This window comes from Crocuta crocuta, unplaced genomic scaffold (assembly GCF_008692635.1).
Source record: "Crocuta crocuta isolate KB4526 unplaced genomic scaffold, BGI_CrCroc_1.0 scaffold352, whole genome shotgun sequence".
Taxonomy (NCBI): Eukaryota; Metazoa; Chordata; class Mammalia; order Carnivora; family Hyaenidae; genus Crocuta; species Crocuta crocuta.
The window spans coordinates 1,991,632-2,017,470 of NW_027532169.1; the positions used below are offsets into that span (position 1 = coordinate 1,991,632).

General features: G+C 39.0%; 1 protein-coding gene and 1 long non-coding RNA gene across 2 annotated transcripts in view; one reads left to right on the plus strand and one right to left on the minus strand.

Moving 5' to 3' along the window:
• The window catches only part of LOC144242070 (C-Jun-amino-terminal kinase-interacting protein 4-like), a 72,475-nt gene that overhangs the window by 26,118 nt on the left and 20,518 nt on the right, over positions 1 to 25,839 (plus strand). The window contains 11 exon segments of the mRNA XM_077776831.1: positions 3,767 to 3,888; positions 10,382 to 10,439; positions 11,448 to 11,600; positions 12,034 to 12,085; positions 15,315 to 15,445; positions 18,177 to 18,233; positions 19,219 to 19,411; positions 20,638 to 20,772; positions 22,851 to 22,940; positions 23,563 to 23,730; positions 24,162 to 24,333. Of these exon segments, the coding sequence (XP_077632957.1) occupies positions 3,767 to 3,888; positions 10,382 to 10,439; positions 11,448 to 11,600; positions 12,034 to 12,085; positions 15,315 to 15,445; positions 18,177 to 18,233; positions 19,219 to 19,411; positions 20,638 to 20,772; positions 22,851 to 22,940; positions 23,563 to 23,730; positions 24,162 to 24,333 (1,331 nt within the window).
• Positions 17,850 to 21,433, minus strand: LOC144242072 (uncharacterized). The gene is made up of 3 exons (XR_013338294.1): positions 21,344 to 21,433; positions 19,300 to 19,422; positions 17,850 to 18,241 (listed from the first exon to the last, which is right to left on the minus strand). It is a non-coding gene; the product is annotated as an uncharacterized LOC144242072 (long non-coding RNA).

Here is a 25,839-nt window from a genome sequence, read left to right on the forward strand (position 1 = left end):
TTCTTTTAATTTCTTCCATAACATTTATCCTTTAATAATAATGACTATAAAATTACATGCTATTGACTGATCACTGCAGTTGTGGTTCAAAGCATGAACCTAGAGTAAGACTATGTGGGTTCAAATATTGCCTTGGATTAGAATCTGAGGTATATTTTCTCATCCATAAAAGAGAATTCTGGGGGTGCCTGGGTGGCTCAGTTAGCGTCTGACTTCAGCTCAGGTCATGATCTAGCAGTCCGTGAGTTCGAACCCCATGTTGGACTCTGTGCTGACAGCTCAGAGCCTGGAGCCTGATTCAGATTCTGTGTCTCCCTCTCTCTGCCCCACCCCCCACTCACACTTCTGTCTCTTTCTCTCAAAAGTAAATAAACATTAAAATTTTTTTTAAAAAATCTGAAAATACGTAAGATGATTGTGAGAAGTAAATGAAGCCTTGTATGTTAAATCATTGGCACAGGGCCTGGTTTAATAAATGTTAGGTGGTATTATTGTCATCATCCTCATTTAATATAATATAAATATTTTTAGTTTATTTATTTTGAGAGAGAGCAAGTGGTGGAGGGGCAGAGAGAGGGAGAGGGCAAGAATCTGCACTGTCAGCACAGTGCCTGTTGTGGAGCTCCAACTCAATGAGCCGTGAGATCATGACCTGAGCTGAAATCAAGAGTCAGACAGTTAATCAACTGGGCTACCCAGGTGCTCCCCACTTAATATAATTTTATTTACAACCTTATCAAGTAAATGTTTTCATCCCAATTTAACAGTCAGGGTAGCTCAGAATTGTATATAGTAACTTGTCCAAGATTACCGAGGTAGCAAGTGGAGCTAGCATTCAGTCTAGGACTATGATTTCAAAGGCTGTGTCCTGTGGAAATACTGTTTCTTTATTGTTTATTTAAAAGTGTAAACGATGCAGAGTGTAAAAAGTGAAATTTGCTTTTTATCTGTGCTCTCCTAAGCCTAGGAGATGCTGCTGCTTATTAGCAGTTGTGTGCTTTTGTCATTCTGAACCTCTTTAAAATTTAAAAATAATGTTTTTATTAGACTAATGCATGTATGCAGTATTAAGGTCAAATGGTAATAATACAAAATTTGAAGGGCAATGGTAGTCCCTTGCCCCTGCCCACCCCTCATTCCCATTCCAGTAGGCAGTGTCTCTCGCTTCTTCATTATCCTCCCCCCCAACCCGCCCCAAAAGTGGCTCAACTTTACTAGGCAAGCAGCAGAGCGAGTAAGGCTCTCTGTAGGGACTCCCCTTGCTGAGCAGGAGTGCCAGGCCCTCGGTCTGTCTGGAAGGCGGGAGAGGATCAGCGTCATGCCCCCGTTGGCCCGTCTTCAGACCAGGGACCCAGGGCTTTGCTACTTGGGGCTGAAGTAGGAAACAGCCTTTCCTGTTTTCCCAGGGTCTCTAGCGTGTGTCCGTGCTGTGCTCAGAGCTGATGGCAGCCTTCTCGTTGGGCAGGTCAGTGTCGAACTCAACTCCCCCCAGCGGGTTGAACACCCAACTGACCTCCTTAGAGCCGCCTTCCCAGGTTATGTCCATGGAGAACTTGTGCTTCAGCACGGCTGAGGACATGGTGGCGGCGGCCACATCTTAGTTCCCTTTTGCTATTTTTCCCCAGGTATCCAAATCACATCCTTATGGCTCCCTTCCTTGCTCCTTCTGTTTCTCAGCTGGGATTCTGTGAGCAAATTAAGTCCTAATGCCCCAGGGCATCACTTGTGTTAATGAATTAGCTACACTCCTGTGCATCTAGAAATCAGACAACAGTCACTCAAATCATTTTCTGTGTTCTCTGGATCAAATGAGGAGCCTGATACTACTTTTTTTTAAATTAAAAAAATTTTTTTCAATCTTTATTTTTGAGAGAGAGACAGAGACAGAGACACAGATTCCAAAGCAGGCTCCAGGCTCTGAGCTGTCAGCACAGAGCCCGATATGGGATTCAAACTCACAAACAGGGAGCTCATGACTTGAGCCGAAGTTGGACGCTTAACTGACTGAGCCATCCAGGTGCCCTGAGGAACCGGATTTTAAAAACGCTGTGATAGTAAAAAAAAAAAAACCTGGTGGGTTTTTGTTTTGTTTACTTAGGTGTTTTTTTTCTTTTCGACAGAGAGCATGGGAAAGAGTAAGTAGCAGGGAGGGGCAGAGAGAGGGAGACACTTAAGCAGGCTCCATGCTCAGCTTGGAGCCTGACATGGTGTTCAATCTCAGGACCTTGAGATCAGGCCCTGAGCTAAAATCAAGAGTTCCCGGGGGTGGGGCGTGGGGTGGGGGTGGTGTCTCACTGTTCGGAGGATTGGACCTCACTTCATAGTGCTTCTTGTGCTTTCATCCCATCCTTCTGTTTTATGTTCCCCCTTGCACGCGCCTGTCTACACATTGCTGGTTCCTTCAATTCCTGGGCTTCTCAACAGTTCTGGCAATATGCTGTGTTCCTCTGTAAACCCCAGTGGCTTAGCCGTTTTTTCTGGTCTGTCAAATCAGTTTCTGTAATTGGCCTGTTTTCTGTCTTAACAGAATTTTGTTCACATTTCATCTGCTGCAGTTTCTTTTTCTATTTCCCATGTCCTATTGGGTGGCAAATGACAATGTCCAATCCAAGTTTACCTAGAAATCCTGTGCAGGTTAATGTTAATGCACAAACATACACATTTCCCCATTTTCTTCCATACACGGTTTTATAACTTGCTTTAAAAAAAAGATGAAAAATAAAAAACACCTCTATATAACGGGCTTCTTTAGTTTATAAAGCTCTATTTTGATGTTTTTAACTATAAAGTTAAAAGTCTTTAACTTTTATGTGTATCCGTAACTTATCTCTGTCCTATTAATGATCAATTAGGTCATTTCAACTTCTGGCTGCTATAGGAATGCTACTCTGACCATCCTTTTACATTCGTAATTTCCTTCTTGTGACAGGTTTTTGTATGATTATTTTGGACATTGAATTTTTGGGTCAGTGGGTATTTGTATTACAGATCTTAATAGATTCTGTAATTGCTCTTAAAAGAAAAATAAAATGGCCATGCCAAGTTACACCAGACAACATACAACATGATAGTTAACATCATGGATACTGATGCCTGACCATCTGGGTTTGAATCTTGCCTCTTTCACTCATTTATTGGACAATCTTGGCAAGTTCCTTAAATCTCTTTAGTTTCCTCTTCTATCAAATTGGGATAATAGCACCTCCTTTATAGCATAGCTGTGAGTTTGCAGTAAGGTAATCTTCATAAGGCACTTACATGGTGCCTGACGCCATGCAGTGCTCTGTGGTTGTCATCTATTATTTGTGTTTGCAGGGTTGTGACCACAGATGAACATTCTGTGTTTTCTTCTTCTTCTTCTTCTTTTTTTTAATTTTTGTTATAAATGTTTATTTATTTTGAGAGACAGAATGCTGTTGGTGGGGGGTGGCAGAGAGAAGGAGAGAGAGAATCCCAAGCAGCCTCCACACTGTCAGTGCAGAGCCTGACACAGGGCTCCATCCAACAACTGTGAGATCATGACCTGAGCTGAAATCAAGAGTCAGACACCCAACCGACTGAGCCACCCAGGCGTCCCCTTCAGTCATTGTATCTGTGAAGTTTAATGAGAATTTCTTAGGAAACCTTTGAGAAATCTTTTGAAATTACATTTTGTATTAAATATAAATTACAGGTAGACAATTACTTGCCTGTTGTATTCATTTTACACTGTTGACCATGTCTTTGTAATATTTGTTGATTTGTTTGTGTTGTTTTTGTTGCATAGCACTCCTACCAAAGGCATAGAGAACAAAGCTTTTGATCGCAATACAGAATCTCTCTTTGAAGAACTGTCTTCAGCTGGCTCAGGCCTAATTGGAGATGTGGATGAAGGAGCGGATTTACTAGGTATGATAGCTTATCTGAAGATGTATCCTGCAGTTTTAAAAGTAGATTTTTAAATGATTTAATTGAACATTACTTTAAAATGTCCCTAACTGTTCAGTAGCACACAGTGACTGAACTTTCAGGTAATTCATAGGAAAATATTCTTTGAGATAATGGGAGTTTTAAATGAAAGCATCTTTGCATATGGATATCTCTCAAATTGAATTGCATTTAAATTTGTATTTTGAAATTCATATAGCACATTTTATTGAATCTGTGCTATTCCAAGAACAGTATTACACGTAAGGAGCACAGTGCTGTGGGTGTGTGCGTGTGTATAGATTGATAGTTCCTGGCTTAATTACATTTCTTTTTTTTAAATTTTTAAATATTTACTAATTTTGGGGAGAGTGCAGGTGGGGTAGAGGCAGAGAGAGGGGGACAAAGGATCCAAAGCAGGCTCTGTGCTGACAGCAGCGAGCCTGATGGGGGCTTCAACACACAAATGGAGATCATGACCTGAGCTGAAGTCGGGTGCTCAACTGACAGCCACCTAGGTGCCCCTTAAGACTTCTTTTAATTCTGTTGACTTTATTTAAGTAAGAATATAGAATACTTGTTTCTTTCTGAGATTTCACAGAATATTCTGTTTTAGCTTTATGGGAAATCTAATCATTTTTGAGTTTGTGGTGTTGAAGAACTCCTGGTTTGAAAGGAATACTGCATTTGGCTCTTTGAGTACTTGTCTGGTGACCTTTGCCAAATAGCTTAGCTGTTCCCAATCACAGATTCTTAACTAAGTAATGAAGGAACTGGATTCTAGTTCAGGGATTAAGCAAACGGTTGCTCACAGACTCAAAGGCAGCTTCTTTCCTATGTGTATGAATAAAACTTTATTGGAACATAGCCACTCTCATTTGTTTACTTATTGTGTGTAGTTACTTTTGTACCCAACAGCAGTTCAGTAGTCTATAACAGATCGTATGGCTTACAAAGACAAAACAGTCACCATCTGACCCTTTATGTAAAGAATGTGTAGATTCCTGATCAAGGTGATTTATAAAGTTTCTTTCAACGATATTTATATGATTCTGAATTATGTCAGTTAGCTTTGATGGTACCTTATCATTTAAGACCTTAGAGAAATTGAAAAATCTTACAGGATTAAAAACCTATGCCTTTGGAATAGACACTGGTCTCCAAAAAGTTTTTGTATCTCTTAGTGTAATTATAATAAAGACTGTAGTGTTCTCAAAAGTGCTGTTTGTCGGTGCTTATGACTATAAAGTAGGATTGCTTGTATTAATTTGTGTTAAATTTACTGATTACCATTATGTCCTTGAAAGTTTGAAGTATTTTTGGAAGGAAATGTAAGTTGTGTCTAAATGGAGCTCACAGTCTATCTCATAAGGGAGATTGAAAATTTATCATAAATAAAACTATTCTCAGTTAGTCATGGACTCCCACCATTAAGTCTAAGTAAAATATTAGAAGCAGTTGAATGGGTTTGCACTTCTCAAGGAGGGCTAAAGATTAATTCTTAAGGAACACTCCATTTTTACATTTAAATTTACACTGTAACTTTAGTTAACATTGAATCATGCATAAAAGTTGTGTTTAGAAAACTGAGTCCCTGGCAAAATTAAAGGGTATATGCAAAAAAATGTTCGAAGAACTTATTTAAGGTTTTAACTTCTATTCAAATTTATATGCAGTAAAATTCACTCTTTATGGCAACCTTTTTGAGTTTTGACAAATGCACAGAATTATATAATTACCACCAGAATCAATATACTCCCCCAAAATTCTTTCCTGCTGCTCCTTTGTATTTAACCAGAATAAAGTACTTTTTTTTTTATTCATTTGTTTTGTGAGAGAGAGAGAGAGTGCGAGCGAGCAAGTGAGGAAGCAGGAGAGGGGCAGAGAAAGAGGGAGAGAGAGAAACCAAGCAGGCTCCTCATTGTCAGTGCAGAGTCTTGATGCAGGGCTCGAACTCACTGACAGTGAGATCATGACTTGAGGTGAAATCAAGAGTCAGATGCTTAACCAACTGAGTCACCCACATGCCCCAGGAATGAAGTACTTTTTAATGTTTACTCTATTACTTCATAATCCAATATTGAATAGTATAATTTTTGAGGTTGGTGGTCCCAAACTTTCCTTTTTGTAAAGAGTCAAGAAGCCACATAGTACTTAGAAATAATTGTGATCTTTTAAATCAAGTATTTTCTGAAAGCTTCCATTCTTTAAGTCAGAAAATTAAGCATAATGAGTAGGTTAAAAGCAAAATCCTGATACTCCGGTTTCCTTTCTACTTTGAAAATAATAGACTGTAAACTAGTGTCTTTTCCCTTTTGCAGATACTGATATATTTTTCTCTAGAATGTTCCAGATTAAAAGATTTTACTCTGTTACCTTAAGTGTGGTGACTTATGCTTACATGAATACCTTTTGGTCAGAGATGGTAAATGAAATTTCCAAGTCACACATGTGTCCCCTGGCTTCTCTTCTGTACAATTCTGTGATAGCAGCTGAGGTGTAACACTAAATTCAAGATAGTTAAACTAACAAAATTGTTTCCCAAAGTTCTTTAATTGACCTTGGGTTGATAAATAAGTACATAGTCCACTTTCTGTAACTCATTATTCATTTTCTTAATTACTATATCATTGTAATACTCTTTTCTTGTTCAGGGATATAAAGTTTTGCAACCATTATGCCTATACTCAGCACTTAGATTATTTTTTTCCAATTTTACTAATTTAAAAGAGGTAACCGTCCCCCCACCCCTTCCGTTTGTCCTTATCCTTTATTTTCATCAATCCTTCTTCTATTCACTTTAGTCACATAGTCTCTATGGCCACTTTCTAGAACTTGGAAGTCATACATCCTACTCTTCGGATTTACTTTCTCTTGGTATCTTCTATAGTTTCAACTTTACTGTCTTTACTTCTTCTTCTTCTTTTTTTTTTAATGTTTTTATTTATTTCTAGGAGAGAGAGAGAGACAGCGTGAGCAGGGGAGGGTCAGAGAGAGAGGGAGTCACAGACTATGAAACAGGCTCCAGGNTATGCAGCAGTGTCAGCGAGGTTCTGTTATGTGCCTGGCACTATTCTAGATGCTTGGGGTACATCAGTGAACGTGTAGCTACTTTAAATTGGCAGGACCCCCCTTTTCCCACTCGCACCTCTTCCCCTGCAGTCTGTGTGGAGATTCTTCCCTGCACTCTCCTTGCCTAAAACAGCCTTGTTTGCTATATCCATCGGGTCCTTCTGGCCCTTCTGCATTCTCTCCTATGACCTCCAGTAGCATTTGTCTTTAACACCATCTCCGCTGGATTTCTGTGATAACCGACTTTGCTGCATTCTTTCCTACTCTGACTGTTGTTTTTCAGTCGTCTTTACAGGATCCTCTTCTTCTCCCCACCTTTCAGATATCAGTGCCCCCAGGCCTGCTTCTTTGGGAAATCTTGTTTGCTCTTGTTTCCTGGCTTTTGTGGGAAAAGTGCTCCACAGTTTTTATCTCCTTCCAAGATCTTTTTCTAGAGCCCCAGACTGTTACTTCCAAGCAGCCCGCAAGACACCTCTGAGATGATTTGTAGGGCTTTACGCTTGATGTGCCTAAAGCTCCGTGCAATCATGTTCATTGTTCCTCAAGCTGTTCCTACCCCAGCATGTACTGTCTCAGTGAATGAATGACCTCGCTGACCACTCAGGTGTCCATTCAGGATCTCTCCCATTTCCCTTGGAACCAGTCACCAAAGCTTTTTTCCTCCCCTTCTTTAAAAAAAAAAAAAAAAAAAAAAAAAGAATATATATATTTATCTCTTTCTATATCCCCTTGCATATCCTCCCGTTGGAATTCTGCTTTGATTCCCTAGTTAAAGCTTCATTGTCCATGAAATGTATTCTCATGGTGCTCATTGTGTTCCTTATGCCACACTTTATACTTTCCTGTAATTGTTTACATACTCCTTTCCCTGGGGCTCTAAGCTCTCCTGTGCCCAAGACAACTTTGTCCTTTAGCACACAGCACCCCAGTTAAGTGAATGAATTGCTAAGTAGTTCTAATAGTTCTATTTTACCTCTAATCTGTGATTCTTCACTTTTTAGAATTAGAACTCCTTTATGGGAGATATTTGTAAGAAAGCAGTGTACTTTTGGAAAAATGCACATATAGGTAGACAAAATTGTGCCTACTTTCTCAAGGGATTAACAGATCGTTTTGAGGCCCAGCTATGGACATAGCTTGAGGATTGGTGCTAACATCCAAGTGACACTTGTAGGATTTAAAAAACTGCCAGGCAGTTGCTTGCTTGTTTTTTAATAGGTAAGGTTGGCAAATATGTTAGATCTAAGTTTGTGTTTGGTTGAAGCCTTAAATAGAAACGGGGCCACTTCAACTTACGTTTTTCTTATAGTTAGGAGTTAGTTTTTATCAGTACATTTCAAAATGAAAATTTTGGGCAATCCTATTGACCATATATTAAATTTATACACTAGATTTTGGGAGAACTCTTCACTGAGAATGTGTAAATTTCAGAAACTCCATTATCAGATATTCCCATATGGTACATATTTCAAGATTTTTTCTTATTTATTATATTTACACTTTATTGTGTCCAGCTAATGGTTGGTTTCTCTACATCTTTTAAATTTTATTGTCTTCTTTCTCTCATTTTGAAACAAATGAGCATAGATCTTGCTTTCTGAAAACAATCTAATTGTGATTCTCATTCATTTTTCTCTTGGGCTGCTTACCCAGGGGAATATTCTGGTGTGTATGCTTTTAAATACTTTGATATTACTGCTTTTTAAGCTAGGTGTTCTTGGCTGCTATCCTCATGTAATGCCTTCTCATCATTTTTTTCTGCTCAGCTATTTTTTTTTTTTTTTTTGCCTTCCATATATTTTCAGCTTTTATGCTTCTCTCCCTACATGCTTGAAAGTTTATAGCAAACATAGTCATTACATAAGCTTTTTTCAACCAATCTAAACCCTATTTCTTCTGACTATAAGGCTTTATTGAAAGTCAACATTAGTGTTTAAAGCAAATATTTCAACAATATCTTGTCAAAATTCATTTTGGGATTGGAATTTGGAAACTTTTTTTAGTTTGTCTTTATGTTCACTTTTTGAGGAATATATAGATGAATAAATAAACTGCTGTTACTGATATTTAATTCTTCATGGTAGAAGTACCTGATCTTTGAGAGATTTGAGATGATTATAATGTAGGAAAAATGTGAGTCCATATATGTAAGCATTGAATTTTTAGTATTCCTAGGTTGGTTTTTCTTTTTCTTTTTCTTTTTTTTTTAATTATCTTTAAGTCATTTGAAATACTACCTTTAAATAACTTATTTTAAAAAAACAATTCCTTTTCCTTATGTAGTTTTCTTTAGAAACATTTCTTTAGGATATTTCCTTTCTGTTTAGCTGGGTTATGCGAATGAATAGTACTTCTTCCACTGAATGTATATTTTCCAGCATTAGCTGGGTTAAGTAGTGATGGGTCTTTTGTTTTGCTTTTTTGATTTTGTAACTTTTTGAGATACATTCCCTAGTGTGTTGTTTTATTTCTTTAGTTTCTTAGAATTAGCAAATTAAATAACTTTCTTCTCCTTAAAGATCATTACATTGGATCTTGCATTGAATGCTCTATCTGCCTACCTTACAGTCCTCATTAAATTATTAAACAGGAATTTCAAAAGTGATAACCAAACATTATCATTTCAGAGGTAGCACTTTGAGGGAAACTTTATATTATTGATGTGGGATTTTCATTCTAACCCGTTTTCATTGTGCGAAAGAATTGGTAAAACATATCAGAGAGCATCCTTATAAATGAAAGATATCATCTTAATTTCTGTCTTTTTGCACATCATTATGCACTGTGACTCCAGATGTATTTCATATCATGCATAAAACTTTACAGATTAATAATCTATTTTCATGCTGTTTCTTACATAAAACATTTCTTGTTCTTTGTTTTTGCTTTACATGGAATGCATGGGCTTTAAGACCATAATTTCTTTGGTAAGGTTTCATCTGCATTGGGGTTCCGTCTTTCTTTGGCCTTGTTTCTGCCAATTCTCTCTTAGTAAGACCTAATTTTTAGGGAAAAGCCTTCAATACCAGCTGTGATTTGGAAATGATTTCTGATCTGTATTAATGCCTACTCTTTTTTTTTTCTCTAAATACTGCTACTTCTTAGAATATTTGGCAGAAAAATCTTGATCATTTTGAAATATTATCTATGAGAAACAAAATATAGACTAACAGTTATAAAGAATTGGCTAACAAAATCTTTAGCTTTGTTTTGTGATGGATAATTATAATTTTATAATCTACACAAGTAGATCTATCAAATGAGATTATAGACAAACTAAGGTTACTAAAGGACACATAAAATTTATAGATTAAAATTTGAGGCTATAGTTTACTGTAATACAAGTTTATATAATTTTTGACAACTTTTTTTTTTTAAAGTTCTTATATTATTCTTTTGGTAGGAATGGGTCGTGAAGTCGAGAATCTTATATTAGAAAATACACAACTGTTGGAAACCAAGTAAGTATATCTACAAAATTTTAACAAGGAACACAAGATACTGAATTTTCTCATCTAAGTCACTGACCCTCGTTTAATGTAACACAGCATGCGACTGCAGCCTCCCTGCCCTGTCTTGCTCACTCCCCTTCCAAAATGGGTAATGGGACTTACTTTCACTGATGGATAGGTTTTGTTTGCTCTGTTTTTTGCAGAAATAGTTTTCATCTCCTTTCCATTCTACAAGTATGCGTGTCTTTCTCTTAACCTTCTGTATATGTCCTGTGCTCTTTTGGTCCCTCCCCTGGAATGCCTATTCTCTTACCTTTTTCCCCTGGGGTTTCTTTATTTCTGCATACATGTTTTGATGTATACCCAGCCACCTTTTCAGAGGTCTCCACCATAGTTGTAGGCGTTCAGGTATAAGTTTCGGGGATCCTAGGTCCTCAAACATATTGGACTCAGGCAAGTTCTGAGTCATGTGGAAAAGAAGACGAGAGCTCTTTGTTAATTTGCTGTGTCGGAGCATCTTTGGAACATCCAGGTATATCCAAAATAGAATGCAGTGAAAGGCACTATGCCCACCTGTATCCAAAAGATCTATATCTTAGATTTTTTTTCCAGGTTTTTTTTTTTAGACTTTTTTCTCATCAATTATTAAAGGTTAATTCAAGGATAAATCTTCTTTTATTGATTAGGTAATATTTTTTTCAGAACTTAATGACAGTACCCTTACAGATGATGCTGTTTTGTAAACGTTTAATCTTAGTTAATTCTGGCTTTTCCTTAGTTGGTGGTCTGCCCTGCTTTATCCATGTGTTCTCTGATAAGTGAGAAGAGTAAAAACTTAGATGGTTGCTCTGTGTTTTTAAATCATCTGCAAATGGCACCACATAGAATATCTTTAAAGTATTCAATTATTCAGCTTTGATTGTATCATTTGTAATCACTTGAGTCTGTAAGAGAATAAGCTGAAAGACAGAAAGAGTATTTATTTGTAATGAGACACTCGAAATACGTGTTTCTTAGAAACGCTTTGAATGTAGTGAAGAATGATTTGATAGCAAAGGTGGACGAGCTGACCTGTGAGAAAGATGTGCTGCAAGGGGAGCTGGAGGCAGTGAAACAGGCCAAACTGAAGCTGGAGGAAAAGAACAAGGAGCTGGAGGAAGAGCTTAGGAAGTAAGTGTTCTCTGGAGTCTTCGGAACCCCCTGTCTTTTCCGGTGCACCGCAGAGGGAGGGGCGCTGGCGTCACCCCGAGTCAGGTGCCGGCTGCCTGGGAGAAGGTCGCTTGCCAAGCCCGCCCCGCCCCTCACCCCGTGCTCCCGTGACCGCTTTCTGCGTGTGTCGTGATGCAAACAAAGGTAGTAGGGCCATTCTAAAATTTGCTAAGAAGGAAATTAGAAACCGTCATTATTTTCCGTAATACCTGCTGTTTTTTTGTTTTCCTCCCCTGAGACCAGTGCTCCATTAGTGTGGCCCTAAGTGAAGGCAGCCAACTGCTCTGGAAAGAGAAAGATAATCATTTAGTATCGATTAACATTTTTGACCTACTGTTTTATTCTTTGAGAAGATGAATGCAACTCAGATAACATGTTCCGTTTTTGCCCCTAGAGCTCGCGCAGAAGCTGAAGACGCACGGCAAAAAGCAAAAGATGATGACGACGTAGGTTTACAGTCTTGGACTTTTTTTCTTACCACATTTTGGTATTTCAAGAAAATCTTGTTAATCTTTAGGTATAGCATTATACAAAGAAAAACAAGGGGCACCTGGGTGGCTCAGTCAGTTAAGCACCCGACTCTCGGTTTCGGCTCAGGTGATGATCTCATGGTTTGAGAGATGGAGCCTCCTGTCTGGCTCTGCACTGACAGCGTGGAGCCTGCTTGGAATCCTCCCTCTCCCTCTCTCTCTGCCCCTGCTCCACTCAGGTGCACTCTCTGTCTCTCTAAAAATAAATAAATAAAAATAAGTTGAAAAAAGAAAGGAGATGGTCTGTTTGTGGTCTTGAATAGGACAGCTCGTGCTCCCACATGGTATCCAGGTGCTGAGCTTCCTCGTGATATGTGTTGTGCTTATTTGTCCCTGTGGCTCTGTGTTCTGACCTGCATTTGCATGTTCAAGGTCAAGGACCAGCCAAAACATTTTGGGCTTTATTATTGTTTGTTTTGTCTCAAATTTTGAATTAGAAATATAAAAGCTTAATAATAAAAGTTGTTTAATAGTATTAAACAAAAAGATGAGCTCTAGAACTTTAATAGTAGGCAATCTACTTATTGTTTTCAACATACACAGATACAAAAGGCTGAATGTGGGTTTCTTGCCAATATAATTAGCATAGTAGTAATTCTGTTGGCTTCTAGATTATTATTCCTGTAACAGGTGTCTGCTGGTCTAACGTCAGACTTGAGATATATGGGTGTCCTGTACAAGATGATTATTTGTTGCCTCTTTAATCTCAGTTTGTTTATAAACTTTTTTTTTTTTTTTGAGAGACAGAGAGGGGCAGAGGAAAAGGAAGAGAGAATCTTAAGCAGGCCCCATGCCCAATGCAAAGCCTGGGCACAACCCCGTGAGATCATGACCTGAGCCAAAATCAAGAGTTGGAGGCTTTACCTTAACTGAGCCACTCAGGTGCCCCTAATAGTTAATACCTGATACATACCAAAAGTATATATAACACATGTAAGTTACAACACATAATTAACATACAGAACCCACCACCTAACCTTATCAAACAGTGAAGCTACCCTATGCTCCTCCCCTCCAGAGGAGACCACTGTCCTATATTTATCATTTTCTTACCTTTGGAAAAAAAAAATTTTTATCGGGGCACCTGCTTGGCTCAGTCGGTAGAGTGTGTGATTCCTGATCTCAGGGTTGTGAGTTCAAGCCCCATAAGCCCCATGTTGGTGTAGTAAAGCTTACTTAAAAATACATTCAAAAAAATAATTTTTATCATATCATACATATATGTATCACTACAAAATATGGTTCAGTTTTCATTGTTTTTTATTTCATTGTTGAAGATTTACTTGGTATTTTTTTATTTTGAGAGAGAGAGTGCGTGCACAAGCACAGGGAAAGGGGCGTGGGGGGGAAGGAGGAAGAGAGAGGGAGAGGGAGGGGGAGAGAGAGAGAGCGAGAGAGCGAGAGAGAGAGGATCCCAAGCAGGCTCCATCCTGTCAGAGTGGAGCCTGATGTGGGGCTCAAGCTCACAAACCATGAAATCATGACCGGAGCCGAAATCAAGAGTTGGATGCTTAACCAACTGAGCTACCCAGGCTCAGTTTTTACTGAGCCCTGAGATTTACTTCTTTTGCTTGGTATTATGTTTTTGAGATCACCTGTGTTACCATATAGCGCTGGTAGTTTTGCATGCTCGCTGCTTTATATATATCTCATTGTATGAATCTATTGCAGTCTACGTATCTGCTTTCCTATTAACGAGTATTTACATTATTTTCAGCTTTTTACTACCTCAAGCAATGTTGTTAGCAACAGTCTAGTAGAAGTCTTCCTCATTTTCCAGGGTAGATACCTCGTAGTGTGCTTCCCACGTTGTAGATTCTAAGTCCTTTCATCATCTGCTATTTGACTTCTGTTTCAAGGAGAGGACAAAGTTGGAGACTCCTAAAGGCTAAGCTCAGCTCGTTCTTAACTTCCCCACTTTTTCTGGTTTGATCCCAAGTGTGCATACTCTGCTCAGAAAACAAGCCCCGCCGTTAAGCCAGCCTTCCTCCCCAGAAGAGCATTTAGGAATCAGAGAAGGAGGTTGACTTGCATGTGCCTTCTTGGGTCTTCACCACACTCACTGCCTTAACTCTCCTTTAGAAAAATTCTGGCTAATATAGCTGCCTCCATCTTGTAGTTTTGTTTGTGGTTTGTTTGTAACGTGGTGCTTTAATGACTCTTAGAGTTGGGTACCTTGGTAACTAGGCCATAAGCTCACTCTTTGTGCTAGCCTTGGACATGTATATAATGGGTAGTTTGAGATACAGGAACCCCTTTCTGGACAAAATTGTAAGAAATTACTGAATAATTTGCATTTGTTATAGAACATCCACTGAAAACAATGCTATTAGAGGAAAATTGCCAGGCGAGCTTGTGAAATCTATGTAGATAAATTTTGTTCACCTTTTTTGGTTTTAGTTCAAAATCTACACTGTTCTTTGTATTTTCCTTTATGGTATGTTCAAATATCTCTATTTATATTCAGAAATTAAATTCTTTACCTTTTTTCATCATAAGTAATTATCTAAATCTTTTTATTGATTTTATTTTTATAAGTTTATTTTTCTCTTAAAATATTTTTTTAATGTTTTTTATTTTATTTTTGAGAGAGAGAGGGGGAGAGAGAGAGAGCTGGGGTGGGGCAGAGCGAGAGGGAGGCAGAGAATCTGTCAGCTCCAGACTCTGAACTGTCAGCACAGAGCCTGATGTGGGGCTCGAACTCAGGTACCGCGAGATCATGACCTGAGCCGAAGTCGGACGCTTAACCAACTGAGCCACCCAGGCGCCCCAGATTATTTTTCTTTAAATGATCCCGTAGATTAGAAATTAAGAAATGTTCCAACGTTTTAAGATTCTGCTTTAGGGGCGCCTGGGTGGCTTAGTCGGTTAAGCGTCCGACTTTCGCTTAGGTCATGATCTCGCAGTTCGTGGGTTCGAGCCCCGCGTCGGGCTCTGTGCTGACTGCCAGCTCAGAGCCTGGAGTCTGTTTCAGAGTCTGTGACTCCCTCTCTCTCTGACCCTCCCCTGCTCACACTGTCTCTCTCTCTCTCCTAGAAATAAATAAAAATATTAAAAAAAAAAAAAAGATTCTGCTTTAAGTTTAACAGAACACCAAAACAGACACAGGCTCCCAGAGTGATCTGCAGTGTTCTTTTCATTCCAGAGTGATATCCCCACCGCCCAGAGGAAGCGCTTCACTAGAGTAGAGATGGCGCGTGTTCTAATGGAGAGAAACCAGTATAAAGAGAGATTGATGGAGCTTCAGGAAGCTGTTCGATGGACAGAGATGATTCGGTGAGAAGTGCCTCTTGGGTGCTTGTTTCCTAGGTTTGAACATTCTCACTCAGAACTAGTCTTGCCTTCAGGATCCAAAAGCTCTTACCCTGTTTACTAGGAGATACTTTTTTTTTTTTCTAAATTCATTTAGATTTTCTTTTTTTTTAGTTCATTTGTAATGAGAGAGATCATGCAGCCACAGGTGCACAAACGTGGGAGGGGGAGAGGGAGACACGGAGGAGAGTCCCAAGCAGGGTCCCGTGCTGTCAGATCATGACCTGAGCCAAAACCAAGACGCTCAACCTGCGCCACCCTGGCGCCCCACTAGGAGATACTTTCTAAAGGGACACTAGGAATTGGGAACAGAATGTGATCAAAGGGGTGCCTTTGTAGATGTTCCCATGACCTCTACAAGGTCATTGCTATTACTTACGAATGATGGTCATTTTTCAAAAGAATATGGAAACTGACACTACTTTTGCAATAATGTCAGGAAAAGACAAAAATTTCTTGTGCCACACAGGAAACTAAGTTATTTTTACTCAGTGTCTTTCTGTAAAATACTTGTTTGGTTTCCTCCTTTCTGACTAGTCATGCAAAATGTACCTTCTATTGACATCTTTGCTGGTTGGATCTTAGATCTCACCCAATGCTGCCATCTAACGGTCATACTCTCAGTAGCAGTGTACCTCGCTTGCTTGCTTGCTTGCTTGCTTGATTTATTTATTTATTTATAAAAAATGTTTTTTAATGTTTATTTATTTTTGGGAGAGACAGAGTACGAGTGAGAGAGGGGCAGAGAGAGAGAGGGAGAAATACACAGAATCAGATACAGGCTCCAGTCTCTGAGCTGTCAGCACAGAGTCTTATGCAGAGCTTGAACCCACAAACCGTGAGATCATAACCTGAGCAGAAGTCGGTCGCTTATCCAACTGAGCCACTCAGGTGCCCCTTCCTTAGTTTAATTTAGAAAGAGTTCATGAAAAGTTTGTGAGCTAGTTTTCTCCTAATTTACTTATTTTTGAGAGATAGACTGTGAGTGGGGGAGGGGCAGAGAGAGGTTGACACTGAATCCAAAGTAAGTTCCAGGCTCTGAGCTGTCAGCACAGAGCCCGGCATGGGGCTTGAACCCAGGAACTGTGAGATCATAACCTGAGCCAAAATTGGATGCTTATCCAAAAGAGCCAACCAGGCACCCTGCCCATATTTTTGAGTTTGGATTCCCACATCAGATTTACCAATAATCGTAGATATACACTGACACATCATATTAAAGTTTATGAGCCTATTTTTTAACCTCCAATTTTTACTTGTTAGTGATTATATTTAACAGCTTATATGTCCTTTACGAATGTCATACTAGAATGAAAGCACTTTGTATAACACATTGGCAATTTGCTAAAATTGTAATTGCTAATAGCAGCTAACATGGAAGGAGATCAGAATTCTAATCTTCATTAATTGATCAAAGAAACTGATGTACTAAGAAGCTTGTTCTTAACTCTCACACTTAATGAATATTAAATAAATAATATTTTAAGAATTGAGGTATATAGACAGGTTCCACTTTTCATTGCTATTTTTTTTTTTCATTTTTAAAAATATTTATTTTTGAGAGAGAGAGACAGAGACAGAGTACAAGCAGGGGAGGGGCAGAGAGAGAGGGAGAAACAGAATCTAAAGCAGGTGCCAGGCTGTGAGTTGTCAGCCCAGAGCCTGATGCGGGCCTTGAACCACGAACCGTGAGATCATGACCTGAGCTGAAGTCAGACGCTTAACCAACTGAGCCACCTAGGAGCCCCATCATTGCTATTTTTAATTCTAGCAGCCACGTGGTAGTCCACAAGTGAAAAGAAATGGTAGCTCATTTTTAACGTTTTCATTGAATTAAAAGATGTTTTAAATTCAGTTCTTTAAAAAACCATGGAGAGGGGCGCCCGGGTGGCTCAGTGGGTTAAGTGTCCGACTTCGGCTCAGGTCATGATCTCATGGTTCGTGCGTTCAAGCCCCGCGTCAGGTTCTGTGCTGCCAGCTCAGAGCCTGGAGCCTGCTTCAGATTTTGTGTCTCCCTATCTTTCTGACCTTCCCCTGCTCACGCTCTCTGTCTCAGAAATAAATAAAACATTAAAAAAAAAAAAACATTTAAAAAAAACCATGGAGAGTGAATTCTGATAGAGCAGAATTCTTACCACCTTACTAAATCGGTATGGAGTGCCAAATTTCCGAAATTTTCTTGAACTCCAGTTTATCCCCATCTCCGGTGATCTTTTCAGTTAATGGGAAAGTTTTAGTCCTGTGAAAAATGACCCATCAGAACAGTAAAGTTACAGGCTATTTTATGAGAGCTTAGAGCATGAGATGATAGAGACCTTTATGTAAAGATAAGGATTTAGGATTTACATGACGGTATTTTGACATAAGGGAGAATTGGAGGATATCTTTTTAATAAAAATTTTTAAATATTAACATTCAGGCATGTTGGCTGTCTGTTCAGCCCAGAAAACAGTCATGTCACTGTTAGTAGATTGAACTCTTGATGAAGGGATGGTGTTTTATTTATCTTAGTTGTATTAGCCTTTACAGGTTGACTGACCCTTGATAGGTCAAAGCAACTACTTGCTGCATTTAATTGTTGATTCTCTTTTCTGTATTTCATGAACTTCTTGGGACCTCTCTTCTTCAGATAGAAAGCTATGACACCTCACTGATGAAACATTTTTTCTTTCTTTGTTTTTCTTTTCAATTGTAGTGCATCAAGAGAAAATCCAGCCATGCAGGAAAAAAAAAGGTCAAGCATTTGGCAGTTGTAAGTATCTAAAATCACATAAAGACATCAGAGAGCACTTTGAAACAGGAAGGTTACAGTCAGAATTTTTTAAAGAATGATTTCCTATCTTCTTTCTTTTTAAAATTCAGAGTATATGGCTAAACTGAACTTCTTCTTTTTGATACGTAGCATGCCAGCTCGGTAAGCTATTCTTGAGGACAAAACATATGCTATCGTAAGCTGCATCATGTTGGTTGTGCATTTGGTGGAATCTTCTGCTAAATTAAATAAAACCTATGGGGAATTATTTGTAGAGTTGATAATTACCTGGATCCTCAGTAAATATGTTACGTGGATTCATTGGTTGCGTGATTGTAAGGAACTTACTTGATTGAAAGTAAAGCTTAGAAGTTTAGTGTCTGTAAGTTTGAGATATGTGTGTTTTGGACTTGAATTATGTTTGTGCCAGAAGCACTGTGCTTAAAACTTACCGTTTTTTGGAGAGTCTGCTATCTAATAGAAGTGTTAATTCTTTTAAGTGGATGTGAAGCTAAATACATAATTTGAGCTTAATAAGATTATGTGTAAGATGGATGTTAAAATGGCAATATGTGTTCCAGGACTTTCTTACTATCTTTAGAACTGGCAAACGAAGCTTCTGTTCGAAACTTGCAGCCATAACCTTGCTATTTAACAACTGCTCACCAAGTAGGAGCTAGGAACCATCTTACTTTATTTCTTCATTACAAGAAGTTCCCTGCACTTAAGACTGTCTTCGTTTCATTATGTGAATTGTTAATTAAAGAACAAGGATCTGCCATTCTAAGTGATAGTTTCTCTTTCCTGAATGTCTGAGTTTGGCTGTGAGTTATTGCTAAGGTCGTGATGTATGACTACAAAAATCTTTCGGCCAGCTTCTAACTCATTGCCTTGTAAAAGCACTCTAACTTGTGGAAAGTTGTGGATTGTTTCTCGCAGTGCATGTAATACCGCTCTCTCACTCTCTCTCTCACTTTTTTTTTAGTTTCAGCCGACTTTTTAGCTCCTCAAGTAATACTGCTAAGAAGCCTGAACCACCTGTTAATTTGAAGTACAATGCACCCACCTCTCACGTGACTCCTTCTGTCAAGAAAAGAAGCAGCACCTTATCTCAGCTCCCTGGGGATAAGTCCAAAGCCTTTGATTTCCTTAGTGAAGAGTACGTATTTTCCAGACTAGTGTTTATGCTCTAAAGTAAGTTAACAGTTCAGGATCAGCTGTAAGGTTCACATAAATCTATAAAGAAACCAGTTTTGTAATGTGGCTGCCTACCTTTATTTTGACTTGTAGTCAATATCTTTTATGAAAATTGCACTTCATGGTTTTCATAAACGGGGAATTGCTTTGAAATGTCTCCTTTATATAATAACACTGATATAACAACACTGATATAATAACAACTTTAAATAACAACACTGATAGGTATCAGTCGAAATGTTAAAGGCCTATAGAGCCGTTTATCCTAGGTGTGAGAACATTCTGGTGTCAGAAACAGCTGATTTTCCCTCCTGACTCTGCTGCTCATTAGGTACATGACCTTGGACAACCTAACCTCTCAGAGACCCAGTTTCTCTGTCTGTAAAAGGAGTCTGAAAATCTGTCTCAGAGATACTAGGGTTAAATTCTACAGTGTCTGATACACCGATAGACTTGTTAACTATGCATACATAGCAAGTCACTCACAAACATTTAAATAGCCCAAAGAAAGACTAATTATTTTCAGGATGATTTTCTTTGTTATTTTACTCCATTGTTCACAAACTGATCCAGTCAGTTTGCATTTTTGTCTTCTGAAACAAATTAATGGGGTCCAGAAATGAACCTTTATTATCTTTCTAAGACAATATAAGTTTATTTATCTTTAATCACCTCTGGCACATTCCCAGGCATTAGAAAATTCTCAGTACATATTTGTTGAATGAACAAAAAAGGGAGGAACTAAAAATATATAAGAATTTTTCCCTCTCATATCGCCAAATTCTGAAACCTGATAGAAATGTGATGGCTGGTGATTAAACATAATACAGCAGTCTGCTTGCTAATCTGTTAAAGCTTGAACACTGTACCTGCTGCACAGCTTTAGAAAGACAAGCTTTTAGGATAATACTTCCCTTTTTTTTTAATGTTTATTATTTTGAGAGAGAGACAGAGTGTGAGTGGTGGAGGGGCAAAGAGAGAGGGAGTCACAGAATTTGAAGCAGACTCCAGGCTCTGAGCTGTCAGCACAGAGCCTGATGTGGGGCTTGAACTCCCAGACCAAGAGATCATGACCTAAGCCTAAGTCGGACGCTTAACTGACTGAGGCACCCAGGCGCCCCAGGATACTACTTCTTAAGGCAGAAGTCTGAAGTAAACTATTCTGAAATTAGGTAATTTTTTGTTGTTGTTATTTTTGCTCTCTTAGTGGGAAAGGGAAGAGATGCTGTTGTTATATTCCCTTAATTAAAANGAACAGTACCGTCAGGTGAAGGCCCACGTTCAGAAGGAAGATGGTAGAGTGCAGGCTTTTGGCTGGAGTCTGCCTCAAAAGTACAAACAGGTAACACGTGAACATGGTAAGAGCATCTAGTGGGAAAAGCAAGGGGAGAGGAGTGTCCCTGGGCACGAAGGAGTTGAAATACAGGTCTCAAAACCTGCTCGTTTCAAGTTCATGGATCTGAGACACATTTAGAGAAGGGCTCAAGGTAGTTGTTTCCTGGCGCCCCAGGGCACAAAAGAAACACCGGATCTGTGAGGAGGGAGAGCGTCAACAGGAGGTGGTTCAAGTGCGTGGGGCTTGAGGTGCCCTGCTCGTTTGTTTCTTGTGTTTTTGTCTTGTTTTGTTTTTAGTGAAGTAGAGTCGACATAGAGCAGCATTATGTTCATTTCAGGTGTACAACATAATTTGATATTTTTATATATTCTGAAGTGGTCACCACATTAAGTCTAGTTAATAGTTAACATCCATCACTGAACCTGGTTGCAGATCTTTTCTTAACAGTGAGAACTTTAAAGATGACTCAGCCACTTTAAATGTGCGACAGTGTTATTAATTATAGTTGCCATGCCGTCCATTACAAATGCGAGTTTGCACTTTTTGACCCCCTTTACGTACCACTTCCCCTACTCACCCTGCCTCTCGCAGCCACCAGTTTATTCTCTGTATTTATGAGCTTTGTATGTTTAATATTCCACAGATGAGTGAGATCATACGGTATTTGTCTTTCTCTGCCTGAATTTACTTCACTTAGCATAATGCCCTAAAGTTCCATCCATGTTGTCATAAGTGGGAAGATACCATTATTTTTTTTTTTTTTTTTTTTTTTTTTTGGGGCTGAATAATACTCCACTGTATTTTTATACCATATTTCCTTTATACGTTCATTTATTGACGGACACTTAGGTTGTTTCCATGTCTTGGCTGCTGTAAATAATGCTACAGTGAACATAGAGATGCACATATCTTTTCAAGTTAATGTCTTTGTTTTCTCAGATAAATACCCAGAAGTGGAATTGCTGCATCATATGGTAGTTCAATTTTTAATTTTTTTTTTTTAAGTAATCTCTGTGCCCAGTGTGGAGCTTAATAAACTCATGACCCCAAGGTCAAGAGTCACATACTCTACTGACTGAGCCAGCCAGGCACCCCTGTTTTTAACTTTTTGAGGAACCTCCATCCTATTTTCCATGGTGACTACACCAGTTTATATTCCCACTTACATAGTCACGAGCATTCCCTTTTCTGCACATCCCGCCAACGCTTGTTATTTCTTGTCTTTTTGATAATCGCAATTCTGGTGTCAAGTGGTATCTAACTATGGTTTTGATTTGGATTTCCCTGATGATTAATGATGTTAATATTAACATCGTTTCATGTACCTGTTGGCTGTCTATATGTCTTCTTTGGAAAAGTGTTTATTCAGATCACTTGCCCATTTTTAAATAAGATTTTGGTGGGGAGCAATTGATTTTAAAGAGTATCCTGCTCTATTTTAGTGTTTGAAGATTTCATTTTTTAAAAAACAACATCTATTTTTTTAGAAGTTTTAAGAAACCATTGTTATGGAGCCTTTCAAAAAAAAAAATTTTTTTTTCCCCCTGAGAGAGAGACAGCGTGAGCAGGGGAGGCTCAGAGAGAGAGGGAGACACAGAATCTGAAACAGGCTCTGAGCTAGCTGTCAGCACAGAGCCCGACGTGGGGCTTGAACCCATGAACTGTGAGATCAGGACCTGAGCCAAACTCTTAACCGGCTGAGGCACCCAGGTGCCCCGTCATGGAGTCTTTCAGACTATTGATGTAAAACTCAGTTTGCATCTACAGAAACTTGTCTGCTTCCATATTCCCACCGCTCAAAGACTCAGCACATGTGTACTCACATACATGCTGTTGCACACACATAGGCACTAACATGTATATGAGTTAGTGTATCTCTTATGAACTCCCGTAGTATCTTGTTTTTTCTAATTGCCACTTGACTTTCTGCTTATTTTTCAAATAAGAATAACAAAATTAACTTAAACTTGATTTCAAAGAGTAAGTATGTACTAGCAGTGCTTGCTCATGGGTCAGTGGTTGTGTGAATTCACTTCTGATGAGACTTACCAATGTGTCTTTTCTCTCCTCTTCCCAATTACTAGGTAACCAATGGCCAAGGGGAAAATAAGATGAAAAATCTTCCTGTGCCTGTCTATCTCAGACCTCTAGATGAAAAAGATACATCAATGAAGGTAGATTAATTTTGAAGTTAAAGAAAATATTTCTTAAACTCTGAGGTGGATTTTTTCCCCCCTAGAACCAAGAAAGTTTAAATTCTACTTCTGGGAGTGAACTTATTGTTTATTTTGTAGTTTTAAACTGGGATACTTTGAATATTAAGGACCTGTGTTCATGGGGCGCCTGTCTGATTCAGTTAGTAGAGCACGCGACTCTTTTTTTTTAATTTTTTATTTATTTCTAGGAGAGAGAGAGAGCGTGAGCAGGGGAGGGTCAGAGAGAGAGGGAGACACAGACTCTGAAATAGGCTCCAGGCTCTGAGCTGGCAGTCAGCACAGGGCCTGACGCGGGGCTCAAACCCACGAATCGCGAGATCATGACCTAAGCGAAAGTCGGACGCCTAACCGACTAAGCCACTCAGGCGCCCCGAGCATGCGACTCTTAATCTCAGGGTTATGAGTTCAAGCCCCATGATGTGGAGCTCCCAGTGGGGGTAAGCCCCACGTAAAAGAAAGAAACAAACAAAAAGACTTATATTCCAAATCATTAGATTGTTAAAGAAATGTGAAAAGGTCTGAACATTTTAGAGAGAAAATAGACTTAATACCTCTTTAAAAATTTTTTTAACCCAAAAAGCTGTGGTGTGCTGTTGGAGTCAATTTATCAGGTGGGAAGACCAGAGACGGTGGCTCTGTTGTTGGAGCAAGTGTATTTTACAAGGATGTTGCTGGTTTGGATACAGAAGGCAGTAAACAGCGAAGTGCATCACAGAGCAGTTTAGACAAGTTAGACCAGGAACTTAAGGTAAGTGTGTTCACTAACATTTGACCTCCTGGGCTTAGCTCTTTGGTCCAAAACTTATTTCTGGGCCAGCTTCTAACTAATTGGGGTTATTAGGCCTTTGCTTATTCCCCGTGCTCTTTTCTAGATCTGTTTTACTGAGGTATATTTTACATACAGGAGGCTATTTACACACGTGAAAATGGTACAGTTCAAAGAGTTTTGACAACTGTCTGCACCCGTTTAGGAGCCATCGCAATCAAGACACAGAACATTTTTATCACTGCTAGTTTCATGTCTGCTAATTAATATTGGAAGTTGGTTTTATGTCTGGCCTTTCAAATAATCTGCAGATAAACTCAAAATAGCATTGCCCTTTACTGTAATAGCACAGCCTTATGAAGTACACATACATATCATTTAAACATTCTTTTTTTTTTACTTTGTATACATAGGAACAGCAGAAGGAGTTAAAAAATCAAGAAGAATTATCCAGTCTAGTCTGGATCTGTACCAGCACTCATTCAGCTACAAAAGTTATCATTATTGATGCTATTCAACCAGGCAACATCCTAGACAGTTTCACTGTGTGCAACTCTCATGTTCTCTGCATAGCCAGCGTCCCAGGTAAGGGTAAGCCACTCCCCTTTCTCCCTGCCGTCTGCACCTTTGTACTGTCAGGAACTGATTTGTTTACTGGAGATGCAGTCATGCACCGCTCGCTTGGAGTTTGTGTTCTAGTTGGGGAAGACCAAAAATAAACTGGAAACAAATGACTAAAGATATTTTCAGTACTATGAAGAAAGTGAAACATGGTAATATGAGAAGATGATTGGTGGGCAGAGAGCAAGAGGCCATTTAGATTAACTAGTAAGAGAAGGCTTTTTAAAGCTCTGTGTTGAATATTAATAGGATGTTTAAACATTGGTTTAAACATTAAACAGGTTGGTGATATGTCTGCACAGTGGAATATTTTCCAGTCATAAAAAGGAATGGAATTCTGATATGTCCTACAACAGAGATTAATTTTGGAAACATGCCAAGCAAAATAACCCAGCCACAAAAAGGACACATGTTGCATGATTCCCTTTATGTAAGGGGTCTGGACTAGGCAGATTCAGAAAGACAGGTAGACTAGAGTTTACCAGGGATGGGCGAGGACGGGCTCTGGGAACAGGGAGTTACTGTGTAATGGGCACAGACTTTCTGGGCGGGTGATGGACAAGTTTTAGACATAGATAGTTGTGGTGCTTGCATAGCATTGTGAATGTAATTAATGCCACTGAACTGTACCCTTAAAAACGTTAAATTATCAAGTTTTAGATTACTTATGTATATCTTACTACAATAAATACTTTAATGTCTATATAACAACAGCTTTTAAATAAAGAAAACTGAAGGAATTTATCTTTATATGGCAAATGCTTAGCTTTTATATGTATTCCTAATATCTTGAGAGACTGTATACGTGTAGGGTTTGTTTGGTTTTTTTAATGTTTATTTTTGAGAGAGAGAGAGTGAGAGTGGGGGAGGAGCAGAGAGAGGAGAAAGAGCATCTCGAGCTGAGCATCACTGTCAGGGCAGAGCCCGATGCAGGGCTCAGTCTCACAGACTGTGAGATCATGACCTGAGCTGAAATCAAGAGCCAGACTGAGTCTCCCAGGTGCCCCAGGATGATCAGTTTTTAATAGTGTTGGAAGTCTATATTTTATTTTATATTTATTTATTATTTGTTCATTTTAAAGTTTATTTTGAGAGAGAGAGAGAGAGAGAGAGAGAACCAGTGGGGGAGGGGTAGAGAGGCAGGGACAGAGAGCCCAAGGCAGGCCTCAAATCCTCAAAATGTGAGATGATGACCTGAGCTGAAGTTGGGCGCTTAGCTGACTGAGCCACTGAGGCACCATGGAAGTCCATATTTTTATTTTATTGTTTATTTAAATGTTTGTTTATTTTCGAGAGTGTGCACGTGAGCGGGGGAGGGGCAGAGAGAGAGATTGAGAGAGAGAGAAAGAATCCTAAACCGGCTCTGTGCTGACAGCAGCGAGCATGATGCAGGGCTCAAACTCGTGAACCATGAGATCATGACCTGAGCCGAGACCAAGCGTCAGATGCTTAACTGACTGAGCGCCCCCC